This window comes from Notolabrus celidotus, chromosome 6 (genome assembly GCF_009762535.1).
Source record: "Notolabrus celidotus isolate fNotCel1 chromosome 6, fNotCel1.pri, whole genome shotgun sequence".
Lineage (NCBI taxonomy): Eukaryota > Metazoa > Chordata > Actinopteri > Labriformes > Labridae > Notolabrus > Notolabrus celidotus.
This window is the reverse complement of record NC_048277.1, coordinates 17,383,277-17,409,318: the sequence shown is the minus strand read 5'-3', so window position 1 is coordinate 17,409,318 and position 26,042 is coordinate 17,383,277. Positions and strand designations below refer to the sequence as shown.

Below are 26,042 nucleotides of genomic sequence, written 5' to 3'. Positions count from 1 at the left end.
ATGTCAACATTTCCCTCATTTCCCTCCAATGTCACTCAAGTTGGGAGGCTCTAATGCTAAAATAATGTCATCCAGCTGATTTCCCTGTTGTAAATCACATAGATTGACTTGATTGTTTTTTTTACACTTCAACACTTTGAGGTTACTCACTAACTTAAAAGACATGTGAAAATCTGGAGGCAGTGCAGGTCATATTTTGAGATAAAACAACACAAAGGATAACCACCTGACTGTGAAAAAACAGCTAGAGCCACTCACTTGATGGTATTAGCCTACCGTTAGCTAGGAGAATAGCTGAAAGTTAACATTAGCTTATAGCAGTTTTAGAAGATATTTTAAATATGGCGTAAATTTCTATCTGTTGTTAGTTTGGAACAAATTAAAAGCTACTGTACCTACAAGCTAACATAGTTTTAGCTAATGTGTTGTTGTGAGCTTCAGCACTAGCTAAGCTGTTGTCTAAATGTAGTTAATAGGTTATCAACAAGGTTGTTTCACTTTAAAATAGGCTGTACTGGAGAGTATTATTAGGTATGGGATGACAGCATGGTATGGCAACCTCTCTGTTCAGCTCCAAACCAAGCTCTCTCGCCTGGTGCAGACTGCCAAGAAAGTCATAGGGAAGACTGGCAACTCTACCCTACAGGCCATTTATGAGCAGGGTGCTCTTGGGCAGGCTCAGAGAATACTTGTATACCCGTTGCACATCCTTTATTCTGAGTATGAACTTTTACCATCTGGAAGAAGGTACAGAGTCCCCAAGTGTAATTGAGTCGTTTTAAAAACTCCTTTGTGCCGATATCTATTAGAATTTTACATAGTAAATAGCCTGTTAGGGTTGGGACAGTGTTATGGTGCTCTCTCTCCTTAAGATTATGCTCTGTGTTGTATGACAGTGTATTATTTATTGTATTTTTTTCTTATTTATTTGTGTGTTCTTGTGTCATTGTGGTGATTTTTGAAGGAGCAGGTAACATGTGCAGCACTGATGTCAAAGATCAATTTCCCTACAGGGACAATAAACTACATTGTATTATATCGTATCGTAAAATATATATACATATGGCCAAATGTATCTTTTAATTTCTAATATCAGTCCTCCTTTCAGTTGCTCAAAATTCAGAAGCATGAAATGACACACTATTCATACAATCTGCAACTCGGAAAATAAACATGACATCAGAGGAAAATGGCCACCAAGTCTAAGTGGTGAATAATGAACCTTTGCAGTGCCAAGACCCAGAACCTTTTTGTAACTGAGCAGTATCAGGTTGCAGCATAAACTGTGCTAGCTGCTAATTCTAACACCAATAATGAGCATTTACAGCGACCCCTAGGCCTTCAGCTGTGGGTTTCACAGCCAAACCAATGAACAGGACTGACTTGTTGATCAGGGCAGATGATAGCTACCTCAGTGCTTGATGGCCTGTGTATGGATTTATGGGATATGTCTCCTGTAGATCATACCTCAGTTTGATCTCCTTAGCTATGATCAGATAAAGACAATGGAGGAGAGAGGGCATTCACAATCAAAAGCTGTTGAATGTGTCACATAAAAGCATAGAACTGAAATGTATTTCACATAAACCACTAACCATCTCGAACTGATACGAGGTCATATTTTATCTGTATCCCAATGTATATTTGACATATTGGTCCAGAGGGATCATTTATATTTTATCATATTGACTCATTTTTTGGGGGTATGTGGGTCCAAAAATATGCAACATTTTTGGAAGGCATTTCCTAGATCAGAGTAAGAAAGCTAAAAGATAAGGGAGGACTCTGTATTGATTTACTCAATATGCTTGTGTTTTCTATACGTGCAATTTACCACCTTGATTCCCCCGCTTTGTGATATAGGAATGTGCTGTGCTATGTGGAGAAGTCTAGGGTGATTTGGTTAGGGATGTGAGTTGTTATTTCAGGAGAGAGAATGTGTTTTCTGTGGGGGGTGGGGTATAAATGTAAAAATCTGTATATTGTGTTTTAATTATATGATGCATAATTATTTACCCCAAAAAAACTTTCAAAAAGGAGGTTAGAGGCAGGTCAAGGAGGACCTCTCACTTGCAGATTCACTTTCTGTGTTTACATGTTTTGAGTATTTGCAGAAATCCTCTGGTGCTCTGAAACTGCAAGAACGCTCAGGGGGGAGAATCAGATTTTAACCCCTCACTGCTCCGCCTGCAGCCACTCACACATTGTCAACCACAACCTCCCCCTAAACCTCCACCTATGACCTTCTGTAACACTGACATGAAATAATCCTTCTCCCTGGATGGGTCCTGAGATTGTGGAGCGTGGATTAAAGCTCTCGACCAGTTGTTGGCAAGTCTAGAACCACCGGATCCTCACAGCCCACCAGAGTGAGTTCTACCATTGCCAAACACTGTGGGAGAGAGAGAGAGAGAGAGAGAGAGAGAGAGAGAGAGAGAGAGAGAGAGAGAGAGAGAGAGAGAGAGAGAGAGCATGGAGATCACTGCCACCAGATCGGTGTGACGAACAGGGTTCAGGTTACACAGGACAGCGTGTCGGAGATAGAGCACAAGCCTCCGTGGTAACCAGCGATATCTGAGATAGGGGGCACAATTGATCACATCTACATCTCATCTTCTACATGATTTTCTCCTACAAAGATAACACAAGTAGATAGGAAACACAATTTAAAATGAGTCGAGTGTTTTCTTCTCCTATATTGGCACTACACATGATTGCTCAAACAAGGAGAAACAAAGCAAAAATGTGCTAGTGCCAAAATGGGCTAAGAAGAGGGTCAGTTTTACCTGGTTACATGTAAAGCAGGTGGGGGACACAGGCAGTGTGGTTCTGTCTCTACTCTGTTTATGGCCCTATGGTAATTCACTGATAGTGTGCTGTGACAGTGAATTCTACCAGTGCCATACACAGAACAGGAGGAGATACATGTGCAGACCCACATTTCTGCGAATTTGCATAGTCTGCCTTAAAACCTGACATCCTGTGTTCAGAGTGAGTAGTCCCTCACTAGTTTTCTAGGGGGGGTTAAGTCCAACAGCCATCTGCTGCACAGGCCTGTAGTCCTTCATCCTAAAGTTTATGAAGAAATTCCTCACAAGAATCAACAGTTATACTCACATACTTTTGATCTTATTTAAGTATTATCATTGGTATTAGTATTTTAGGAAAATGTCGGCCTCCAGGAGCTTCTGGTGCAGCTGGAGGAGCAGGTCTGATGCTCACATTGATTCTGGCTGTAGGGAATGATGTGCTAAGTGATTTTTGAGATGCTCCAAATGGGTCCCAAAGCAGGGCTCATCTTTCCGTTTCCGGGAGAGATCAATAGAGTAAAAAGCTTCAGAGAGTGACGAGAGAGAGAGTGACGAGAGAGAGAGAGAGGAGGGGGGGTTTGCCATGAAGCTTCTTCGCTGTGTTGCATGTTTTAGTTGCTGGCCTTGGTTGTTCTTTCTAGTGATGATTAGTCCAGGACTTACTGTAACAAATCAACTGAAACATGTGATACCTCACCCTCAATGATATCCCAGCAGCAGAGCTGATTTATATATGCTGTTATAGTGAAACAAATCCTCATGCCGCCTCCTCTTAGTCTACAGAATGAAATTTTTAGAACTTCACGTCTAAAGGTTTCCTTTCTGGTTAAATTCTCCTAATTTCAAGGAGTGGCATTTCTTCACTTTTTCCCCTGACATGACTAAACGGCCTCTTCTTAATCTAGAACACACGCCAACACATGACAAAATACGCACCTATTCATATTTTTGGGATTTACATAAGATGTCCACACATATCGAAGAGGCCTTTGAATTCTTACCTTGCGAAATGACCCGATATCCTGCACACAATACTTCAGTTACAAAAAGGAAGAAAGAAACCGCTTAATGAGAATCCAAGCGTGGTCTAAAAGCAGAAAATCTGCAGAACCACATTGTTTTTCAATAATATTAAAGGACAGAAATTAACCCGCTGCTCCTCCTGGTTTAAATAAAACTGCCTGATTGCTAAAATCTGACTTTGTTTTTAGTATCTCTTCAGTCCGCTCGTCCACACTGTGCCAGCTTACCCTCCACAACTCAATCTCCCCGCGCGCCTCACGGCTCCCTGCTTGTTTGGGCTGCATGGCAGGGGATTTTAGTGGACAGGTAATTAGTTGGTAAGCATCTTAACCCACTAGTAGTATAGTAATCCACGTCGCCCTCCTCTCTATCCTTCTGGTGCCTCTTTATGTAGGCCTACAGCACATCTCTGCGTATTTTACGCACGGAACGCGCACTGCAGTGGCGATGATGATGCTGTCCAAAGAAGTTTGTTTGAAATAATAAAGGCTACAGAAAATTAAGCACTAAAATAAATGTTGTACTACTACTGACAAAGTCAAACTTCACGTGCTACACAATAAACCTCAGCTTACAGCAAACCTACCAGAACCCCGGGTGTGGCACCCTGCTGCAACCTGGTCTGAAGCTCCGCGCGGTCTCCTCCCTGCTGCACGGGACCAAAAGTTTCTCCTAACCAAGGCCTCCTCGGTTCCTCTTTATATACCGGCATCCGAAGGTCCCTGTAGGTCTCATTTACCTGCTGTCGGTGATTATTAGCCAGATTGCAGGTGGAAAAAGAGGCATCATCCTTTCAGCTGATGTGAGAGCGTCAGAGTGGGAGAGGACAGGTTTGGGTTACGGCTCTTTCAAAGTTGACGCTGAAATCCAGCCGTGCAGCCTTTGTCCTCTCCATACATTATGAAGGAGGTGCAGCCGGACAGCAGCGGCTCCTCAGCCTCCACACAGCACTACCAAAGCCGCTCGCGTTACTCTCTGATAACTTTATGGATTAAAAAAACTGCAGCACTGTTATTAAACGTATCACCCCTCCATGTCTTGACTCCTAAAAAAATGTGTTTTTTTTTGTTTAATTTGTAACATTAAGATATTTTACCACAAGGCTGTTCTAATTAATAAACCATGTTTAGCCTTATAGTATTTTCCTTTTATTTATTTCCTGATATTTTTGTCTTTTTTTCTTTCTGTAAAATAGGCCATGCGAGTGAAGCATTGGGCTGAATGAATGGCACTACAAATCTGGTCAATTTCTAAATCGCATTGTATCGTTGAGAATGAGTGCGACGAATAAATAGCATAATACAAATGTAAAAGCCTCTCTGCGTGACGCTAAAACCCTGCAGTCAAACTAAAGTGAAATAAGAAACCTGGACGTGCCCCGAAAGGCGCTGCAGGGCCACAACAATGAATATTTCATAAGATCATTATGTGAGCCTGTTGGCCTGTGTCTGCTCATCATACTCATACAGCATCTCAAAATTCATCCACATGCGTTCAAGATGCTCCACAACCGAAACGAGTTTTATTTAATACAGCGAGAAAATAGAAGAGGGAGGTCTCCAAAAACAAAGTTTGGATAAAACTTGTACTAAGGCCTTTTGTCTTCTTATAATGTGTAGAGAACTACAGCCAATGTCTGCCAAAAACAAAAACGGAAAAAAGAGGGAGACTTTGCATCCTATAGTTAGAACTGAAAGAATGCCTTTTTAAAATCATGATTATGAAATGGTAGGGGGATTTTTAAAATATAGAATGTGATGTTTAACTGTTTGGATATTTGCAGCTTCTTTTTTTTTTTTATAACTTTTATAGGAAAAAATAACATCAAGAATGAATTTTTATTGTTGATGGTAACACACTGAATCAAGGACACAAAGGAAAAAAACTGTCGAGACAGTGGACAAATTCAAGTCTATTCGATCAGGCAATGTTCGGCCCATAGTGAATCCAATAAACACAGGCAGATCTGTTGAAAACGTCAGGCAAAGGCTAAGTCCAAAACACAAAAAGGTCACAACAAAAATAGCTTACTAAACACCAGATAACGCTGGAGCGCTGTGACAAAGGAACAAGACGAACTGGCACAGAGGGAGGGGAACACAGACTAAATACTCCAGGTGAGCGGGGACAATTAGGTGCAGGTGACTCAAATTAAACAGGGGCAGCTCATCACACGAGGGGACAGGAAGTGGAGGGGTTGACGCGAGACATTTGGATGAATATTGAAATAAAACACGAGACATAAAACGTGAGGAAAACGAATAGGCCAACTATCCAGGGGACATGGTGAACGTGTTCCAGTGAAAAATAGGAGTATCACAATGAGCCACCATGCTTTATGTAGCCTAAAACGTCAGGACCCAGACAGCAAAAGACTGCGAAATTAAGCTATCAACTGTGTTCATTTGATACGCTTTCTCACATCAGACATGAGGATAGACCTACTGATCCTTTCCCCTGAAGGCCTCTTAAGATAGCGGATTTAAGGTAAGCCCAGGGGTGTCCTGCCCCCTCCTTGTAATCTGATTGGTCACTTAAGGTGCCACTCCAAACCCTTAACTTTGATTGGCTCTTTACCTCGTAAGAGGTGGAACTTCCATAAAACAGGCAGTTTAATATTTGTATTAACATCAAAAAGTGAGCTGCACCCATAGACTGTATAAAGGCTGCACCTTATACACAATGTGACCAGATCTCAGTTTGAACTGCACAGAGTGGTATTCTACTCTGTTACAGTATTTTATCCAGAAGATGGCGCTCGATGAAGCAAATGACTGTGGATGCATAAATGCTGAAGGGTTCTTGTACATAGTTTGAGTTAAATGGTTTCTGCAGGTTATCAAATGCCCCCCCCCCTTATTCCTCTATGTTTCGTCAAATTAAGCAGTAGAGCCAGCGTCCTGGAACTACTTCCACTGTCCACCACTCAACTCAATGCGGTTTGGTTGTTCTTTTGTTTAGTTTTGTCCCTTTTTAGCCAAATACCTGGATGCTGCCTCTGCCTGCTTGGTAATGTTGGCTATTAGCCGCTTCCTAACCAGGCCTTCAATTCAAAGCAATCCAAGAGCTCCCCAGAGTGTATTCCCTGCGAAGCCCCTGCAGCCGACTTCCACCGGTAGATTCAAGGTCCTCCACCCCTTATTTTATTGGAAGTAGTGCCACTTTTTCACACTTTTTCACACTTTTCACCCCCCTTTAGGTTATCATCATGCATTTAGAAAAGACTCCTCAATTTAAGCAACGCAATGGAAGATTTTCAGGCAGGAAGACAAATTAAACCTTTTTCCCTCTGTTACCAACGGACTATTACATATTGGAATATAATTTTACAATATAAGTCCATTATACAACTTATATTGCAGTGCAAGTTACATTCCAGATTTAATGGTATGTGAAAATCACTGAAAATGGCTGTGTTGTGACAGGATCCAATAGCTTTCTTTGCATTTCAGTGTGGCACATTTTCTCTTGTTAGTACCTTATATTCTAACTTTGGACAAACATCTTCTGTTTGGGTACAACAAGAATAACACTTGTCATCATTTAATGTTCATTGTGCGTGTTTGTTTTTCCAAACGCTCCATGCCATCCCTGCCAAATTCAGTGCCCCTGTTGGGCCACCCCACAGAAATGTCATAATCCGCCCCTGTTTATAAATATAACAGTGACAGTAGGTCTGTACGATAAATAGATTTAATCGATTAATTCGCATTTTTGGTTTCAGACATTTAAAAAAAAAAAAAAGAAAATCTAGATTTTCTCTGTAACCTCCTCTGCTCCCTACTGCTTTTATTACTATGCCATTGTGTTACAGGCACATTTCTAGGCTTGTATTTGTTTTCAGAGCCCTTAAACTTATATTGTGTTTGAATTCAATGTTAGCAAAACTACATAATGCACTTTTAAAGAAAAGTTTACAGTTTGCACTTTTTTTAGGTAGTGTGTGGACATAGGACTACTTAGCAATGTCTTAACAGTCAGATTTTATACTGAAACGCTTCCTTGCCCACCCCTCCCGTGAAATAACAGTGGCCTTTAATGAAAATAAGTATCTGTGATACTTGATAAGTATGATACTCCATTTTTCAAGTTTTTACCATCAAAAAAGGAATATCAGTACAATGAATATTGTTTCCCATTCCTACCAAGTCTCTGTCACTATGTACTGCACACTGTACCTTTAAGGGGAAATTCCGTTTGCCTTTGTCAAATTTTATTCATACAATTAAATCAAAATTTGTTGTTAGTCATTTGTAGTTTTCTTTTTTCAGAAGAAAACACAAAATTGATTAAAATCATAAATTGAGTTTTTGTCAAAAAAAACCCTGGGATTTCATTCCTAGGCCATATCGCCCAGCCCTGAGTGACAGCATGTAAAGTAATGCCCGACAGATAAAGTTCAAGTTATATGACTAAGCTGCTATGGGTTTATTTTAAATACATTATCAAAGGATGGAGCTGAACTTGTAAACCTGTGTCAGCTGAAGAATCAGTCGGGTCTGTACAGTCTGCGAGACAGAGATATGATGCCACCTGGTGGACATAAGAGAGATGGACGTTATAGAGTTTGTTTTCCACCAGAGTTGCACCATTTTACTTTGTATAAAGACCAGATTTTCAGATATGGCAGTGACATGAGAGACTTCTCTGAGACCTGTAAAACTATGGTTCAAATCAGTCAGTCTATTTGAATTGCTCATTCAAATGAAATATCAAGGATGAAAAATAAATGCCATGCCTGAGGCAGTCAAACACTATCACACACAAAAGCAGAATAATAATATAGTTTGTAATTTTTTGTTGTTTATTTCTTTCTTGAAGTTACAAGGGAAGCACATTTATTCATTTTTTTGCATTTTAAAAAATCAGGGTTATCAACTTGTATCCCGGGCTTTTAAGACAAAAAATCAAAACATTCAAACAAATGATAGGCATCAAATATTTGTGTCTCATCTATAAAAAAATACATTATACACTGATGATTCCAGATGGGGAGAAATAACAAGGCTTGACAGTGGTTTAAATGACTTTTATCTGTGACATCATGTAGTCCTAAGACCTACACCAACTTATATTTGGTTACCAAGGCTAATTAGAGCCATTTTACTAGGCTATATAATAAAAACATTTTCATGCCATGTCAAAACGGTGACATACAAGTTTGAACAACTGTAACATGAATGGAAAACCTCTTGAAATACACATGGAAGAAATATAAAGGGATTATCACTTCATGTTTCGTGATTAATTTTCCTCCAAACAAAAAGACAGAGTCCATTTCGATGGTGATAAAGTAAGATACAACTTTTACCTTTCAGAAATAATACAAACAGATCTGCTTTGCAACGGGTGCATGTTTTAAAAACATGCATCAGGCTTAAAGCCTATCCTAAAAACGGAGCAAATTTAACAGTATACCGTCACTGCTCAGTAACACCTCCTCCATTCAGGCACACGCACCTTCCAGGGGTAAACCAGGACAAAAAAGAGTTTGAACTAATCAGGAGAAGGGAACATATTACATCTTCTATTTTCACCTCAGTGTAAACTTGTTTATCCTTCAATCCATTCTGAGGAGGATTTCAAGGTGAAACTAAAAAGTCAGATCTGTTAGATATTGGTCCTACCATTTTGGAAGTAACAACCAGCCATCCACAGCATGAAATGGTACATGTGACAGTGTTGAATGGCTGAAACAATGAGCACTTCTGTCTGTCAACATAAATCATCTTTGATGGACACATTTGCATAAGAAGAGGGGGCTGCAGGGGATCAGGGATGAGACATGTCTTTGGAGGATTTGATTTAACAAAAAGTCATCCCAAAAACAAAGATGTATCCATTCTCCTTATCTTTACAGGGCATGTAGTTATTCTCTTAAGTATCAAACCATGTGTTATGACAGGATTCACCACTTGTGAAATAAAAAGAAACTATCCCTACGCAATTCAGACACCTATTATAGTTCAACACAAGCAACAGGCAGAGTTCAGAAGTTCAATAGTTCAACAGGGACCTTGATAATCTCTGGAAAACCCCACCCAGCATCCTCCACATGTATCCAAGGCCTTACACAACTTTACTTCAGTGTCATGCCACAATATACAGAGATACTCAGAGAACGAATAAGACTTTCCTAAAATGGAGAAGGGGGGGGGGGGGGGATAGGAGGAGGAAGAGGAGATGCTTAAGAGGAAAAGAATGAGAAGTATTATGAACCTTCTTTTTTTTGGGCATCAGGGGTACGACATAGATCATCAATATATATACCATGATTCTCTCTGAATTACATTCCTGCACGCACACGCACGCGCACACACACACACACACACACACACACACACACACACACACACACACACACACACACACACACACACACACACACACACACACACACACACACACACACACACACACACACACACACACACACACACACACACACAGATGTCATATTGGGTGCATTGGTTGTTTGACGTGTGATGCTGAGTCAGCAGGTTTGCACAGAGGGCAGTCCGGTCCAGTCTGTACGGTGATCACTTGGCCGCACTGTTGCCTTCTGGTCTTCAGCTCCTTTAAGGGAAGTGATGATTGTAACGATGAATCCTCAGTGTCAAAGAGAAAGAGAATGTTAAATGAAAAAGGAAATCAATTTGAGGCAGAGTACGCTTGGTTGTCATATTTCATCATCCTGTGGTCCCCGGTCAGCCCGATGATGGAGTAAACTATTCAATCAGAAGAAAAGAAAAAGATGTGGCTGGTGTTGCTGGTTGATCCAAAAAGGAAACTGTGTGTAAACAGTCTTGTTTCTATGATAGTCCTCCAGACAGTGTAAAAGCCATGATTGAAGCATGGAAACAGAGATGCACTCCTTTCTGATCCAAACAGGCCTCTGTAGAGGTGAAGAGGGTGAAGGGCAGGTGGTAATGAACTCCTAAGTTAATGTTAATGTTCTGCAATATCATACTGCAAATCCTTGTGTAGCAATAAAAATTCTTGTGTTGCTGTAAAAAATTGTCTTAAATATGAATAAAGTACTATGCTCCTGCTCTTCAGGACATGTCAGTCTGCTGCAAGGTGAAGGGGGCGGGGCTTCCCCTTTCACTACAACTCCATGTCCTGAGCCTCGTCTTCCGAAAAGTCTGACATGGAGCTCTCTGAGGAGGAGTCCCCTTCCCTCTCCTCCTGCTCCTTTAGAGCCTCTTCAGTGGCATATCTCTGGATGTACTCTGAAAGAAAAACACAAGGACCCCATGAGACGTCAACAACAACTGAGCAACAACTGAAGCTTCACTGCATCTGACAACAGATAAGTTCAGGTAGGTTCAAAGGTGAGAGAGAAAGTGGTCATTAAGGTCATGATTTTTGTCTCATCCTAAAATGATTTAAAACAAATAATCTATTCAGCTGAACTTTTTTATCTACATTACCATGAAAACTCAGCAAAATTAATCTGCTGATGAAAATTGTCTTACAAAGTTTATTTCCAGTTTCCTGTTTTAAGCCAATTTTGAATTTGTCTCTAAAAAAATGAAAGAAATCTGAAGAAAATTCTTCAATTAAAAAAAACAAAACTTTGCGATGAAAAAATTGCATTTTAACAAAAAAATCTAACCATACAAGACTCTACTTCACCAAAGAGATAAAACATATTAATGTGGGGTGATAAGGAAATAGCAAATATTCTTTAAATGGTATAAGTCAATAGTATCATTTCACAGAATTGGATTGAAAAGCAATTAAGTTACTTTTTTTTTTCCAGATCACAGTTTCCAAATTTCATGTTTGATTAAACAAATTAGTTTAGTTTTGATCAAGTCTAGTCCTCCTCATGAGCTAATATTTTTTAATTTAAATGTGCAATGCATCTATTCTTTTTAGAATCATCACCAATTTCTGGAAATACCAACACACAGGTTTACTGTTCTCTGTCCGTCTCATCATGAGACACAAAAACTCTGATCTAAAACTAAACTACAGTAAACATGTCTGACCGCCTTAAGATGATACTTGGACCTAAACAATATGTTGAATCCTCCTAGCTTGAATAGATTTAGTAGCTCTTCTTACATTTGCATATTTGGACTATGAGGTCAAACTTTTGTTTTCAAAACACAGCAGTTTGTGTTTTACTTTGCCAACCCAGGGCTGGGCCATACATTGATTTGATCAATTGATTTGATCAATTGATTCACATACACTATTACTTACAAAAGTTAGGGATATTCAGCTTTCAGATTCAATTTCAGAATTTACCGTAATTGCAATATAACCTTTACTTAATTTGACCTTCTCAAAACTTTTCAATTAGCATGTCCAACTGTTCAATGTTTCAGTACTTATTGCATAACACACTGTTGTCTAACAAGGTGATCAACTGCAACCAGTGTCTGATCCATAAATCGACCACTAAATGTTCTAGTTCAATGAAAATTAGTGTTTAAACAGTCCTCTTTATTATGCTGTTTGACATAATGAGACCAAGACAACACCTAACAATCGGTCAACAACAGTACTGAGTCGTCATGTAGAACAGGGGTTCCCAAAGTGTTGGTCGGGACCCTCTGGGGGGGTCGTGAGATGTCTTCCAGAATGTTTTTATTTTTTAAGTTACTAAAATTTGTGCATTTTACCCATTCTAGTAAAAAATATCCACAAAAATAGTAGCTAAACTTGAAATAAAACCTTGAAAATAGAAAATGCAATGAATTTTCTGCTTTTCTCTTTTGTCAGATGACTCCTAAGTTTAGGGTTAGTGAACAGTTAATTATCTGAAGCATCAGTAGCAGTAGATTAATTCATAAATGCACAGGAAACACAGCCACATGCTCATATAGGTAGGAACATTTTCTGCAGACAAGCTAAATGAAGACACCTTAAATCACTTTGAGGGACAGTGAGGGTCACGAGTCTTTGGCACCTATATTTTGGGGGTCGCGGGCTGAAAAGTTTGGAAACCCCTGATGGAGCGGGTCAGAACTCTGCACCCCAGAACCTCAATGGCCTGAGGGCAGCCCTTCAAGAAGAGTGGAATGCCTCAGCAGACAACAAGTCGACTTGTGAACAGCATGAGACGTCGATGTCAAGCTGCAATTTACTCTCAAAGACACATGAGAAGTTATTGCGACATTGACATTTTTTTGTTGTGGCATACCCACCACTGTTTGTTTCAATAAATTGTTTGAGATGAAGAAATTACCATTGCATGCTTCTCCTTAAATGGCCTACATTCATGATATAATATCACTGTAGCATCAACTTTTTACATCTTCCATAAATGTCCCCTGAAAGTTGAATATCCCTAACTTATTGTGAGTAGTGTGGTTTAGGACATTTTTTCTCTTTAACTCCAACTGCTGCTTCCCTTTGAGCTCCTGGAGTTCACACCCTCCCCCCTTGTTTACTTCCTACAGAAACACACAACAACAGCATGGCTGCCAGCGTTAATGAAGACTTTGTTCCCAAAAAGAGGCCCAGTTCCATCCTCAGACAAACCACAGCCCACTGCAGTTTGTTTAAAGGCTGCTGCAACTAAAGGCAGCAGCATGACCAATTTAGTTCAATATCTTAAACAGAGGCATGCAGCCATGTGGGAGAAATGTGTCCCACTATGAGATGCACAAGACTGCTACAGTCCACAAACACCCACTGACATTAGCGGCATGATTATCCCATCGCAAACAACATCTTTGTACAACAAGAAAGGCACATAGAGGGTAGACGGCTATCACTGATGCAGTCACGCTGCTTATCACTTAAGATGTGGTGCTCAGATATCCGTGGAGAAGCCTGGGTTTATCCAAATGAATAAAACTGTAGACCCAAGGTGTGTGCTCCCCAGCTGCAAGTATTTTACTGAAGTTGCCCTGCCCCATTTGTACAACTGCACTGCAAAAAGCCAGTAAATATACAAAAATTGGGGGTATATTACTTAAACTTAGCAAAATTATCTGCCAACAGAACAAGAAAATTTGGCTTGTCAAGACTTTCCAAAACAAGTAAAAATATCTAACCTCAATGAACCCAGAAATACCTTAAAATGATCGTACTTTCACTGATAACAAGTGCATTTTTCTTAATAGAAATAAAAAAAAAATAAGACTTCTTTTCTCAATATATTGAAAAACATTCTTAAATTAAGTAAATACTAATGCCATGATCTTTTTTATTGGGCTTTAACACTTTTTCTTTGTAGAGGAGAGGACAGCGGATAGTGCAAGAAAGTGGAAGAGAGTGGGGGAATGACATGTGGGAAAGAGGCCACAGGCTGGATTTGAACCCGGGCCAACAGCTTTATGGCTGCGCAACTTAACCATTCGACAAAAGTTAAGAATATATCTCTCATTATGTAGGATCATTGTCTGCCTTGTAATTTGGAAGAACTTATCTGAATGTAATTTTTTCTGTTTGAAACCGTTTGAAATGTTAAATGTTTAAATATTAAGTGTTAGTTTACAGTACTGTGCCAACTGGACTAGTATATAGTACTAGTATTTTCTATTGTTTCATTGAAAATAAAACAGTAGATTACATTTGGCTGTCATTTGTTTTAATTGTGTGAAGAGATACAATTGTGTCAACGTCTTGATTTCTTGTAGTTTTTTACTTGTGAGTATTGATGAAACAGCTTTGTAACAGTTGATATTCAAGTTTCATGCAGGTATTACTCAATATAGGTCATAACATCTCAGTAACAAGCTGTAATATCTACACTCAAACATAAAAACTGCTTAGTGAGAAAAACTATCTTATCAGGCAAAAAATAAGCAAATTTCAGCCTTATCTGAGATATTCAATCTTACTTAGATTTCAGTTTTTGCAGTGTGTGAATGTGAAAATATCACTAAAGAGCTGCAGTGAAGGTCGCTTTATTCCACTGCAACAGACATGTAGTCCAGTTGAACCATGCAGTCCTACATGTGTTTGAAAACTCTGCAAATTGTCTCCCTCCAAACAGCTAACTTTCCTGATGACCACAAAGGTGTGAGACATGTTTTGAGTCATTTCCTTGTTATTTATTTATTTATTTTAGGAAAAGAAAAATAGCTGGAAATTTTATATCAAGTTTGTTGTAAAAATAACTAAGGCTTTTTAAGGTCATATCCCCTTCCCTTATCCCCACGCATCACCCATCTCAGTAGATTTGTAGTGCTTTTTTTTTTTTACCTTTGATCTTGTGTTTGTAGTCCTCGGGTCGGTGCAGATACATGGCGGCTGCATCTCCATTCAGAGGGTCGATGGGGTTGGGGTAGGCGAGCAGCTGGGGGAGGAATGACTCAAAGATGTTGGTGAGATCTGGAGGATGAGAAGAGATAAAGATGAGTCAGTACAGAGATCAGCAAAGCTACTATGAATGTTGCTACTACATAATCCACTAGAGGGCTCTCATGTCACTAAATGTTAAATTCAAATAGCTGTTCATGATATGGAATAATCCTCATCTTTTACATCCATAGTATCTTCAATTGAACTGTGTATACATTCAAAGCATGTCCTGAGGGTAGCTGTTTGTGTTTGTCAACAGACGCGTACATGACGTGAGTGATCTGTGAGTACATCAGCAGCACAATCAATACAGAGGTCAGAGATCTCTGACTGAAGGTCATCTTGAATCATTTTATGACCGCTCTGAAGAGATTTGTGTTTCAGAAAAATGCAGTCAAGTACATCTGAAGAAGATTTCTGTTGGTTCATGACACTCAAATGTGTTTCATCTAAGTACTTCTACATCATCAATTGAACTACACGCTGATGTTCAATATAATGATGTAAGGGTTTTATTAACACCTTAAAGGAGTCATAAAGCTGCATCACTGGAGGTTGAAACAGAGTGCATTCTGCTCATTGTGTTAGTCATCCTAACTTAACAGAGCTAACTGCTCATCACACTGAAATCACACCGCCCCCGCAAAACACACAAATACTTATCAGGGTGTTTTCAAAGAGACAACACACGACTAAAAACAAACAAATGTGGATTAAAAGCAGGCTGAACAACAAATAAATCGAGTTATCTCTCAGCTGTGATCAATATCCGAGCCCACCCCCTAATGTCACAGTGATGGACTGTTGAGATACATATTCCTGTAATATATGTCTAAAAACAAATATATAGACATGACAAAATAATAACCCAGATAATGGCAATTTAGATATATATATATATTTTTTTTTAAGTTATATTTTTTTGGGCCTTTTTTGCCTTTATTATATAGGACAGCTGAAGAGAGACAGGAAATGTGGGGAGCAGAGCGGGGGAAGACATGCAGGAAATGGTCAACCGGCTGGGAATCGAACCGGCGACCCCTGCGGTGAGGACTGTAGCCTCTGTACGTGGGGCGCTTGACCGCTAGGCCACCAGGGCCCCATAATGGCAATTTTTAAGTGAGACAATCATGACATAACACTCAGTCAGAAAACCCTTCCAGTGATGTTCTATTACCGTCAGTCAGGCTAACCCAGTGACGAGTAAACTAAATAAAGCTGTCACTGCAGGAGTCCTGTCTGTGGCCTACCGTAGAGAGCTGTCCATGTCTGGTTGATGACATCTAAGCACACAGTTCCTGACCTGAAAAAGACGAAACACTGTGAGTACAACAGGACAGGAAAAACAGGCGGGTTTTAGAGTGATGTCAGCAACCTGAACACAAAGAAACATCAGCTTATCTACAATCATATGGATCAGTTTAAAGATGCTAAATATGAGACTCTGCTTCAGGCCACAAGATTTAGGATAACACAAGTTAATAGAAAACTTTCATATTGTTGTAATAACGATTAATTCCCTGCTGGTCTGTTAACTACAGTAAACATTATCTGATATACTGTGGGCCTACTTACGCTTCATCAATGTTGGGATGAAAGATTTTATTCATGAATCCTGTTAAGAAAAGAAAGAAAGAAAATGGTTTAAACTATTTCATTATATAGTTTAACACTGAGATTTAAAATATTTGTACTAGAGTTAGTTCATACCTATTGATGGTGATTTGAAGGGGTATTTATCTGGTAGGTCTACTCTGACCTTCCACACACCTCCTTCATACGGCGCTGGGGAAAAAAGACTCGTCAGTATTCAAACGCGTTATCAAAGAGAGAGAATAAATGTGAAAATCAGAGACTCTTACTTCCTTGTGGCCCATGGAACTTGACCACAAACTCATTGAGTCCGCTGAGGATGGTGACCTCGTGTTTGCTCTCGATGCTTATAGCAAGTTAGGGAGAAGGGTCACTCAAAATGATGGCAACACAAGAGAATTAGAGCTATATCAAACAAGTCTTCAAAAACACAGATTAAAAAACAACATTCACTGCTGTGTAGGTCGGTCAAAGTGCCTGTGTGAACTTGTCTGGGTAGAGATGGGATCAATAACATGAGATCAATAATGCAGTGTTAGACAAACCCAGACAACAGGTCTGAACCTAAAGCAGCGCAGGGAGACAGCTTTTAGATAGCTGTCAGTCTTACAGTACAAAAGTTCAGAACACATCAGACTGCTGATTGGGTTTATGATCACAGCTTCACTTGAGTGACTATTTAACTACTCTGACTGATCAACTAACCACCACTGATTATAAGCCTCCTAAAGAATAAAAAGGGAGATTTTCAAGTTTTTACCTGGGTTAAAAGACTCTTAAGGGTTTTGGACAGCCTATTTATGTTCTTTTTGCCCCTGAGATCCTCTACCACTTATTTTCTTGATGCTGACTGTAACATAAATCACTCACCACTACGATCTCTATAAATTGGTGTAGTTGCCCTCCCTTCATACCCGGCGGCTTCACCACTGGCTTCATTTCGTGTACAAATCAATCCTGGGCAAGACACCTCCCTACCTGTCCTCTCTTCTTCTCGTCACCCAAGCCTAATGTCGCACTAGATCCAGTGAATACATCAAGTTCATCATCCCCGGTACTTCTACTGTTTTCGGCTGTAATTCCTTTCGTTTTACAGCAGCTAACGACCGGAATAACTTAAAAAACACCCTCAAACTCTCAACTTTGACTCCACTCACAATCTTCAAGCTAAAACTTTAACAGTTTTTAGTTGACTGTTGCTCCTGCTGATCACTTCGGACTTTACTTACATGCATACTTATATACACACACTTTTTTACACCTTGTGCACATTGCTTGTTACTTGTTCACTTTTGTTCTATTTTATGTTTATATGTCTATGTGTGTGTATGTGTTCCTGTTGGTGCCTCTTGGTCAGGTCATGTTTGTAAATGAGAACTGGTTCTCAAACATTTTTACCTGGTAAAATAAAGGTCTAATAATAAATCTTACTCTTAAACATCCTCTATTTTCCAATAGGACATATTTGATTGTTTCTAGAATATTTCACTTTAGTTTGTTAGTCATTTCATTGTTTGGTTTTATTACACAGTATTTGCTTTTTTTCCTTCTCTACTTCTCCACATAATTGGAATTAATTTGAAGTTCTCACCTTGCTTAAAAGGTGTCATATAAATAAAGTCAAAAACACAGATTGTACAGACATCAGCTCAGCAGTTAAGACACTGATAGGCTCTGTTTTTCAGGTAACTTCAGCCTGAGACGACCATTGCAATTTTGGTGGGAAGGATGTGTCATAATCACAGCTTGCGTTGACAACAGCAAGGTCGAGCGCTTTCAGTCAACGACTACGTGAGTGTGACACAATGACAGACTGAGCAGAAGAATAAACACTAAACCGCACAGGGAGCTGTCACACTGTGTTTCATCATGCTGTCATAAATCCTCCTGTCATCTCTATCCACACACTCCATCCGTGGTAACGTACACATGCTTACTTAGCCAAACTGCTCGGGTACAAATAACAGCGCTACATAGCTTGATTGCATAACTGAGAGGAGGCAATAAAAGTGAAAACATCTATCAGGGAGTTTCTCAATAGAAAAAGGTTCAGAAACCACTGACCAAGAAGACCGAGTGGCTCTAAAAGTGTTCTGAGGCGATGGGTTCTATAAATAAAACCTGCCAAAGACTGGTGCAGATAAAAACCTGTATCTCTCCTTTATGCATTTCCCTGAGGGTCACACATAGAAATCCAAGCACATGCTCACTCAGGAGTAATGTAACTACACAAGGGAGAAGCTTTTTGTAACAAAAGTTCACAGAGCACAGAGGTCTAACTCTCTTGCTTTTTCACCTCATTTCTCATCTAATTTAAGCCACAATATAAACTGTCTAAAGCAACTCTTATTAAACAGGGGCGCTACACTCTAGATTCCAGATTCAACAACAGCAAGGACAAATGGATCCTTATGTGTATTTCTAAGTGACTCCTACTACCTATTCATCTCTTTAATATTTTATACTTATGTCAGTAAAACGATAGTAAAACCATCAGCTGTTTGCTGAATTTGTATTTTTCCTTTGTTGAGATATTTTCATAGATCAGGCTGTACATCCATGAGTTTGCAACTTTGCTATTATCCTTTGTAAGCTCAATAACAATGCCTATTAGTGAATGCCAATCTACTTTAGGATCCTATCTGCCTATATGTGAGCATGCCTAAAGTTCCTGATAAAACCACACATAGATATCACATACCAAATCGCTCTAGCGAGGATTACAAACCTTATTTCATTAATTTTTCATTAGTAAAATGTTATTTTAGATGTTCAATGCAATTGTAGGAGAAACTTAAAACATAAAGGAAGTTTTAATTATTCAATTGGTTAAGAGTGACTCAAGCACTTCACACTGACTATATTTTAATTAGTACACATTTGTGTGTCTATTTTACAGTTGATTGTCTCAAACACAAAAATTGTTAAACTCAAACTCTCAGTCGACATAAACACCAATTTTAAATTCAAGTATCAATTTTTGTCTAGTGTGTATTCACTGATAGCATCTGTCCATAATGTTAACATATAAGACCTAACAGTGAATGCTGCTGATAGACATTTTTGTTTATTTCCATTTTCGAATGTTTGAAGTGTCCAAGGTTTTTTTAAAAACCCCTTTGTGTTGAATGAAGAGTCTAATATTTCCCCCATATATTTATTAACGTGCAATAATTACCCATTCCTCTATTCTTACATGTACAATACGTTTTTTCTACTCATCTTCACAGTTCTGTTCTGTACACTGTTTTATACTATGCTACAAGTCTGTGCACATTTTTCACCGCGTCACTGTTTTTTTTATAATATTTGTAAATTTCCATATTTAGTTGTTTATACGTCGTAAGATATGTTTAATTCTACTTCTTTAACTGTAATTGCTAATAACTTTTTAATAATTGCTATTTTATATGCTCTTGTTTGCTTTACACTGTCTTGCACTGTCTACTTTGCTACTGTAACACTTAAATTTCCCCGTTGTGGGACGAAAAGGATTATCTTTTCTTAAAACCAAATGTCGATTACGAAAACTGAAAATGTAAAATCTGAATCTAAAAAAATGGAGAAACTTACTACTAGATACTACTCTGTCTGTTTAAAAGAAATGTGATATGTGAAATGTTGAAACAACATGTTCAACCAGTCCAGGTCAGTGTAGTTTATAGTACACGGTTCCTGCCCTGGACGAGATGTTCCCAGCCCCCATCCCCTCATGTGCCCCGCACTGCACGCGTGTTGTTCCTCGATCAGCTGTGTGTGAAGCCCCGCCCTCCACCATGTTCCGGATGGTAACAGGCTGGCCAATCAGAGAGCAGCATGTAGCTGCAGGACAAAAACAAAACAATTCTTGCTCACGCTGTCGGAAACCCTTTCATGCAAACTTCTGCAGATAACTGTCATAAATAACACAACACATAGGTCCTGGGATAACTTAATGCAGCAAGACAACACCAGTCAGCTGTAGACCAACCCAAACAAAACATCCACAAGGAGATTGATGTTAGTCAGAAAAACTGTAATAATAAAAATGGGGGGACACCAATCCGCATTTTTACCCATTGTTCAGCTGTGTTTATAATGTATATCGAATTCGTATTTTTTACATTAAGATTAGTCGGAAAACACCAACCATGACTTATATAGTGATTTAATGTGTTGTTTTTTCTTCATTACTTTGTTGTTTAACTATTAAAATAACACGATGGGTCGACTTCGCTTTGGCCTGTGATGATTAAATACATTTAGCTGTCGACTTTACAATTTTATTTGATTAAAAAAAAAAAGCATTATGTCACGCAGCATCGACCCTGTTTGTTCTCCCTGGTTGTAGAAAGGTACACGACAGCTACCCCGACGTTAACGTGACTAATTCATGAAAAAACAAACTCTTCTTTCTGAATTTGTATTTCCAAAATGTGAAGAAGTTTTCTCCAGTCCTTCACATAATGTTGTCAGTCCGGTGGGACCCCAATTTAACTCTTTAACGGTTGAACTTTCTCGAAGCTAAGGCTAACAGTGTTTAAAGCATAGTTCACAGACAGGGCTGCTAACGTGTTAGCTCGCTAACAAGCTAACAGACAGAATAAATGTAAAGCCTCCTCTCCGTCCTGACAACTTCACTGTGAGCTAGCTAGCCCTTAAAACACAACCATACCTTAAACACGGAGCTACACATTTAAGATGGAAGTGTTTACACTTTTCTCTTCACATATCAATTCTCACGCAGCTATTAGTACAATTATACACAACACAAACAGCAGCTATCAGCAGCTATAATGAAGAATATCCACCAGCAGCAGAAAGCAAGCTTGTTTTTTTGTTCTCCACTCTTGTAGTTTATGATCTGAAAAGGATACAGTTTCACCACGTCGGTATCCATTCGCCTCTTGCCCGGACTTGGAGACGACATTTTTGTATTCCTTTACTGAAGTGAGCTAAAAATACTGCGGCGATGAGGCTACCTCAACCTTTCAGCTTGAAAAATCAGCTAAAAAGCTCTGTGGACTGTATCAACAACAGCCTTTCCACAGTGTCCATAAACAAGACCTTAGCTGCAACATCGCCCACTTTTTCCTCTCCTCTCTGTAGCTCTTCTTCAGTGTTTCTCTGACCAGCTCAGTCCTGTCCTGAAGACTCTGCTGCTGCTGCTGCTGCTGCCTGTGACATCAACCTCCAGCGACCACACTGAGGAGAGGAGGGGCCCGGGCATAGAAATACACTCCACAGAACACAACTCTACTCCTATTGTCAGTGGTGGACTGGAACAGAGTAAATTGAGTACTGTACTTAAGTACATTTTTTGAGTATCTGTACTTTACTTGAGTATTATTCTTAGAGGAAAAGTATTACTTTTACTCCACTACATTTCTATCAATGCTCTAGTTACTCACTACTTTTGCTTTGAAGTCAGTTCATGAATTCCCATCTCTTTTCTGAAATCTGATCCCTAAGACAGTAAAATGTGTTTGTGTGTTTCTGTTTGTCTCAGTGGTTTAGTCATACCTGTATGTCGTGCGTCTCCACGGTTGAATGTGGAGCAAACACAGAGAAAATGTCACTCAGATCAGGCAGGTCATTTAGAGGTGGTGATGGCTATAATTATTCATCTAAGTACCCATGGTCATTTCTTCAGCCCATGTTAGAGGTTTTTGAAATGAAGAATGATACATATCATTTGAAATGTTCACCCTGTTTCTGCCCAAACATACAAAAATTCACTGTCCCACCTGAGAAAGCATGTTGAGCTTTAACATTTGTTTAAATCCAGATAAACATTTCAAACTAAGTTGTCTGTGCTTGGAGTAACTTAGTTGCTGTTTTTATTCCATGGTATAGTTTTTAGAGATTTCAAGTAACGGTTTTGGGACAAACATGATGTAACCGAATGTACACCTATGTAGTCTTTCCACTCATGTATTGTGAAAATACAAAGTTTTGAGATATTTTCCAACGTACTTTGAATACTTAAGTATTTTTAAAAGCAAGTACTGCAGTACTTTAACTCAAGTAATAATCTGACAGAGCAACTTTCACTTGTATTGGAGTAATATTTGACATGAAGTATCTTTACTTTAACTTAAGTAAAGAAGCGGTGTACTTTGTCCACCACTGCCTATTATACTGTCTGTGACGGTGAATACAAGTGTGTTATCATTCATGAAAAGATAAAAGTCATTACTCAAATACTAGTTTCCCCTAATTTTTTGAAGCTGGTTAAAAGGGATCAAAGTAAACATGCATGCTTGTCTAGTTCTGCAAATATCTATGCTGAAAATAGTTAAATGGGTAATGAAGCAAGTAAAGCACACAGGTCAAAGTTGTATTTCTTTCTCAGTAGTCCTTTTCAACCAAAATGAACCCATAAATTGTGAATATGAATTGTGAATGGGTAACATTCGGCCTCCTAACCCACACTGAAAATTTGAGGGCATTAGCTGGTGAAAAACACAACATGTTCTGTTTTGTGAGTTAAAGCTACAAAGTACACAAACTGGGTATAATTCAATAGCATATTATAACACCTAATGTCATATATGTTATTTAATGTATATAATTTGAGTCTCTGCAGCTCTACCAAACGTTTCTTAACCCCTTCCTCACATACTTAAAGGTGACATATCACGCTTTTTTCATTAATATATATTGGTCTAAGAGGTCCCCAAAACATGTCTTTAAAGTTTATGCTCAAAAAAACACTTTGAAATCAGATTTTGGCATGCCTGAAAAGCCCTCTTCTTCAGCCCTCCTCAGAACGGTCTGTTTTCCCTCTGACCACGCCCCCTCAGGAAGTGGATGTGCTCTCGGCTCTCCGGCGTTGATCTAATGTTTACATGTTGGCTGAATATACACGGCTGCTCACAGATCACGTTACTTCAACCCTCTGAATTTGATCCAGAATCTGATCCTGACGGAGAGGCACCTGTAGCAGGACCTTTCTGAACGATTGGTCACAGATTTAGTGTTTCTTGTTGTTTTATTTGTCAGTATGTAGACGTGTGTCTTGGTACACAGCTACAAACATGTAGCTATGTGGCTATGCTAACCAGTGCTAGCACCTTTCCATGACAAATAAAAATCCTCCACTAGATCTTCAAATCTGCAGACGTGGGGAGTAAAACCGACCTTTGTGTTTATTAAGACAGCCTACAACTAGCATGCCTCCCTCCTAAGTTCCTTGTTAGCACACATTTGTGCAGGTAATGAAAAATGGAGGAGAGTTGAGTTGTATTTTATACAGTCTATGGGCTGAACAAGCTCCGAGCTCTGACTCCGTGACAGACCGGATATTGTTGTGACGTAACAAAAACACAGAAGTCTGAAACGGCTCGTTTCACACACATTTACAGAAAGGTGTAGAAACATATTTCAGGTAGAGAACCAATAAAAAGTCGATTTTGCATGATATGTCACCTTTAAGGATGTAAACTAAAGACAAATTATATCATTACTTGTGCAGACTGTAAACCCCTTTGAGACAAATATGAGTTTGTAATATGCACACCGAAATAAATAAATTAAATTAGTTTTGCATGATGTTTTTGTCAATTGTAATGACATGTGTGATATAAAACAATGATGACTTCAGTTTGACAAATTATACAAGCTTCCATTTGTACTGGCACATGCTTTTTAACAGTTAATACACTGATTTGATTTGACGTTCACTGTTTGTTTATAGATGCAAACATATAGGGAAAACACAATAAAGATATATGAAAAAGTCAAACTTACCTGATGAGGTCACATGGGGCACAAGAGAATCATGTCCTAAGATTTCATTGTGGTTACACAAATACCTCAACAGGTCATGGGACCTCTTTGGCTTGCTGATGCCCCCATCAAAAATCACATCAGTACTTTTTTTAAGTAAAAAACTTCTAAAAACTCCTCATATGGGTAGTTTTAAAAACCTGTTAAATGCTTACAGTTCAAATGCCAGAAAGTTGCATATTTTAGTTGATGGCTTTGCCAATCAACTTTAAACAAAATGACTTGGCTGTAAGAATGGGTAGACAGTGTTAAGGTTACATTTGTGATTGATTTAGACACAAGTTAAAGTGTTAAGTGTTTGTAAGAGAAGTTGATTGAGATGTTGCTGAGAAAGCTCATCTTCTTTCCCAACTTTCAGGGTGCTTCATAGAGCTAATGAAAATGTGGATAAAAAAAGTTTTGTGAGGTAGGCTTGTGATGTGGTGGTGGGGCCCAGTCTGGTGTCTTTTCATGGGGCCCAGGATTCCTGGCAATACCCCCGTCTAAACCATTTGGCTGATATCAAGTGCCACCCTCCATGAGTAGATCACTGACAGGAACAAAAAATGTTGATGACTCATATCCTGTTTAATCTCATTCACTCAGCTTTAGCTCATTGTTTGAGAATCTCTCCTGTTTCACTGATATGTGTGACATAAACTGGCCCATTAAGGCATAACTTGGAGAGTCAATGCTCCAAAATGGATCAAATGACACTTCAGTTCCTTCTATTGATAATCTGCCTATTCCTCGGTTCACGTTAGTCATTTTGTGTACTGCAGTTTCAAGTCAGAGGGTAATTTGTGCAGACTCTCTGAAAAAAACATTGATGTATGTGGATTTCCTGTTGAAATGGGTGCAGATGTCTCCCAGTTTATCACAACTATGTACCTATACATGGCAGGCAGCTAGGGACTTAAGTTGCTAAACGTTTACATGATTCCATGCTATTAAAAAATGATGGGTCAAAGTTTTTAACTGCAGGAAAACAACGCTTAATACAGTGTTTTAGACCTGACCTTTTCTTGAACATGATCTGCATTTGACATTCACAGAAACAGCTCTTTGTTACAGTTCTTCACATTTTCTCTATTTTCACACAGTCTACATAAAAAAAGCTGATCTGTGGTTTATGTTTTGCTCCTTCAGCCTATCCCAATGAGCTTCAAATCCAGATTACTGCATGTCAGCAAACAGCCCCCACAGATCTGGGGTAAAGGTTGACTCTTGGTTCAGTTAATCAAAAGGAGTCACTCAAAAGTAAAAAGTAGTTTCTCCCAGCTAAGCTTTCTTTTGGCAAAATGTGTCACTATAAATCTCTTTGTTATTGTCGAATCTTACGTTACATCCAGATGACTTACTGTTGAAGAGGTCCTGTGATATTAAAGTAAATGGTGAAAAAGTGATTAACAGACTAATTTAAATCTTTGGATGAACTCTTCCAATGTGCTTCAATTCCTATATTTCACTTTGATTAACTCGCACTTGAAAATCATTAAGATTCAACTGTTTAAGAAGCATTTTTAGCTCATGTATCCAACAGAATAATCCTAAAACATTGCATTTTTGGTAAGCTTAGATTGCTTATTTGACCAAAAA

General features: G+C 39.0%; 1 protein-coding gene and 1 long non-coding RNA gene across 3 annotated transcripts; one reads left to right on the top strand and one right to left on the bottom strand.

Moving 5' to 3' along the window:
• Positions 1 to 5,950: 5,950 nt before the first annotated feature.
• On the top strand, positions 5,951 to 18,467 carry LOC117814941. Of its 2 annotated transcripts, none has more exons than XR_004631670.1 (3): positions 5,951 to 6,320; positions 10,893 to 11,155; positions 18,380 to 18,467. It is a non-coding gene; the product is annotated as an uncharacterized LOC117814941 (long non-coding RNA). The 2 variants fall into 2 exon arrangements; XR_004631671.1 differs by lacking the exon at positions 18,380 to 18,467 and adding an exon at positions 13,250 to 13,346.
• Positions 8,617 to 21,874, bottom strand: LOC117814940 (ubiquitin-conjugating enzyme E2 H-like). Its single transcript, XM_034686528.1, has 7 exons — positions 21,551 to 21,874; positions 16,964 to 17,040; positions 16,812 to 16,886; positions 16,677 to 16,716; positions 16,352 to 16,404; positions 15,003 to 15,131; positions 8,617 to 11,065 (listed from the first exon to the last, which is right to left on the bottom strand). The coding sequence occupies exons 1-7, from the start codon at positions 21,601 to 21,603 to the stop codon at positions 10,941 to 10,943; spliced, it is 552 nt and encodes a 183-aa protein (XP_034542419.1). The 5' UTR covers positions 21,604 to 21,874; the 3' UTR covers positions 8,617 to 10,940.
• Positions 21,875 to 26,042: the final 4,168 nt, after the last annotated feature.